Source organism: Corylus avellana, chromosome ca3, assembly GCF_901000735.1.
Source record: "Corylus avellana chromosome ca3, CavTom2PMs-1.0".
Taxonomy (NCBI): domain Eukaryota; kingdom Viridiplantae; phylum Streptophyta; class Magnoliopsida; order Fagales; family Betulaceae; genus Corylus; species Corylus avellana.
This window is the reverse complement of record NC_081543.1, coordinates 194,723-196,098: the sequence shown is the minus strand read 5'-3', so window position 1 is coordinate 196,098 and position 1,376 is coordinate 194,723. Positions and strand designations below refer to the sequence as shown.

General features: G+C 40.0%; 1 protein-coding gene across 1 annotated transcript; it reads left to right on the top strand.

Moving 5' to 3' along the window:
* Positions 1–1,376, top strand: LOC132175894 (ethylene-responsive transcription factor ERF114). Its single transcript, XM_059587986.1, has 2 exons — positions 1–374; positions 661–1,376. Exons 1-2 carry the CDS (start codon positions 137–139, stop codon positions 1,239–1,241), a joined length of 819 nt encoding a protein of 272 aa, XP_059443969.1. The 5' UTR covers positions 1–136; the 3' UTR covers positions 1,242–1,376.

The following is a 1,376-nucleotide window of genomic DNA, read 5'->3' as shown; positions in this document are numbered from 1 at the left end:
CCTTCTTCTTCATCAGTACTGGTTTCTTTCTTCTTCTGATCTCCTTCTAGCTAGGTATGCTTGTAAGTAGTGTGCATGATTTGGTGAAACAATTGATATAAGACGTCGTATATAAACGTAAAAGTGGATCGGAAACATGCATGGGAAGAGGCCCCTTCCTCCCAATGAAGAGGAGGAGAAAGCGGAGGAGGATAACTTCCCTGTCTACTCGGCTCGATCCCAGCAAGACATGTCTGCCATGGTTTCAGCCCTATCTCAAGTTATTAGTAACAGAGAACATCATCACCTGCATGCAAATCCCTTCGTCACACCCCAACTAATTCCTGCTGCCACAACGGATCAACCACAACATCAACCGACTACTCTAGATCAAGGTATTAAATATCCTTAATTTTTTCTATATATGTTTTAATTATGAACACTAATTAATTAGCTTGTTAACTGACTGTTGATCATCATGATCTATGTAGCTAGGGATGTTGCACTCACTGAAAATTGATTAGCTAGCTAGGGTTCCATCTTTGGTTTTATCTCTTTCAAATTAGTTAATTAACTATATGGATCGAGCTTGCTTAGTTTCTTTTCTTAATTAATTAACCATATATATACATGATGGATCCCTATATATATATATATATATATATATATATATGAATGAAGGGAACACGAGGAGAAGACACTATAGAGGAGTAAGGCAGAGGCCTTGGGGAAAATGGGCAGCCGAGATTCGAGACCCACAAAAAGCAGCAAGAGTTTGGCTTGGGACATTCGAGACGGCTGAGGGTGCAGCTCTTGCTTATGATGAAGCAGCTCTGAGGTTCAAAGGAAGCAAAGCAAAGCTTAACTTCCCGGAAAGAGTTCAAGGGAGAAACGAAATAGGTTACCTCACTACTACTCGTCCAGACTCGCAACTTCCTGATCTCGACCCAAGCCTTAATCATATCATGCATCATCCTCCTCCTCCTCAACAAACATACAATATTCCCAATCTTTTTCAATATGATGCACAACTTCTTCAGGCTACGCCTACACCAACTCTGCACGGCCAACAAGTATTTGCTTCGCAAACCTCATCAACTACATCTTCGTCGGCATCTTCTCAACACCAGCAGCAGCAACAAGATCAGCTTCTAAGATTTTCGACGCCGTTTGGAAGTAGTAGTAGTTCGTCTTCTTCTCGCACTAATCTGCCTCCTCATAAGAACAGGAGAGACAGCTTTGACACCAGTCACTCAAAATGATAGTTTGCTGAAGGGCGGGTTTTATGTTATTCCTTTTCCGCACCTTAATTTGTTTATATTTTTTTTTTTTATGAAACTTTCTTCAACTTAAGAATAATTAATTAACAAGTGTTTGATGAAATTTTGCAAGATAAA

What these genes read in the sequence shown, in the direction of transcription:
- LOC132175894 (XM_059587986.1), top strand. Translation starts at nt 137, where the DNA reads ATGCATGGGAAGAGGCCCCTTCCTCCCAATGAAGAGGAGGAGAAAGCG. An exon ending in ACCGACTACTCTAGATCAAG is followed by an intron (nt 375 to 660) that starts GTATTAAATATC and finishes ATATGAATGAAG; the next exon opens with GGAACACGAGGAGAAGACAC.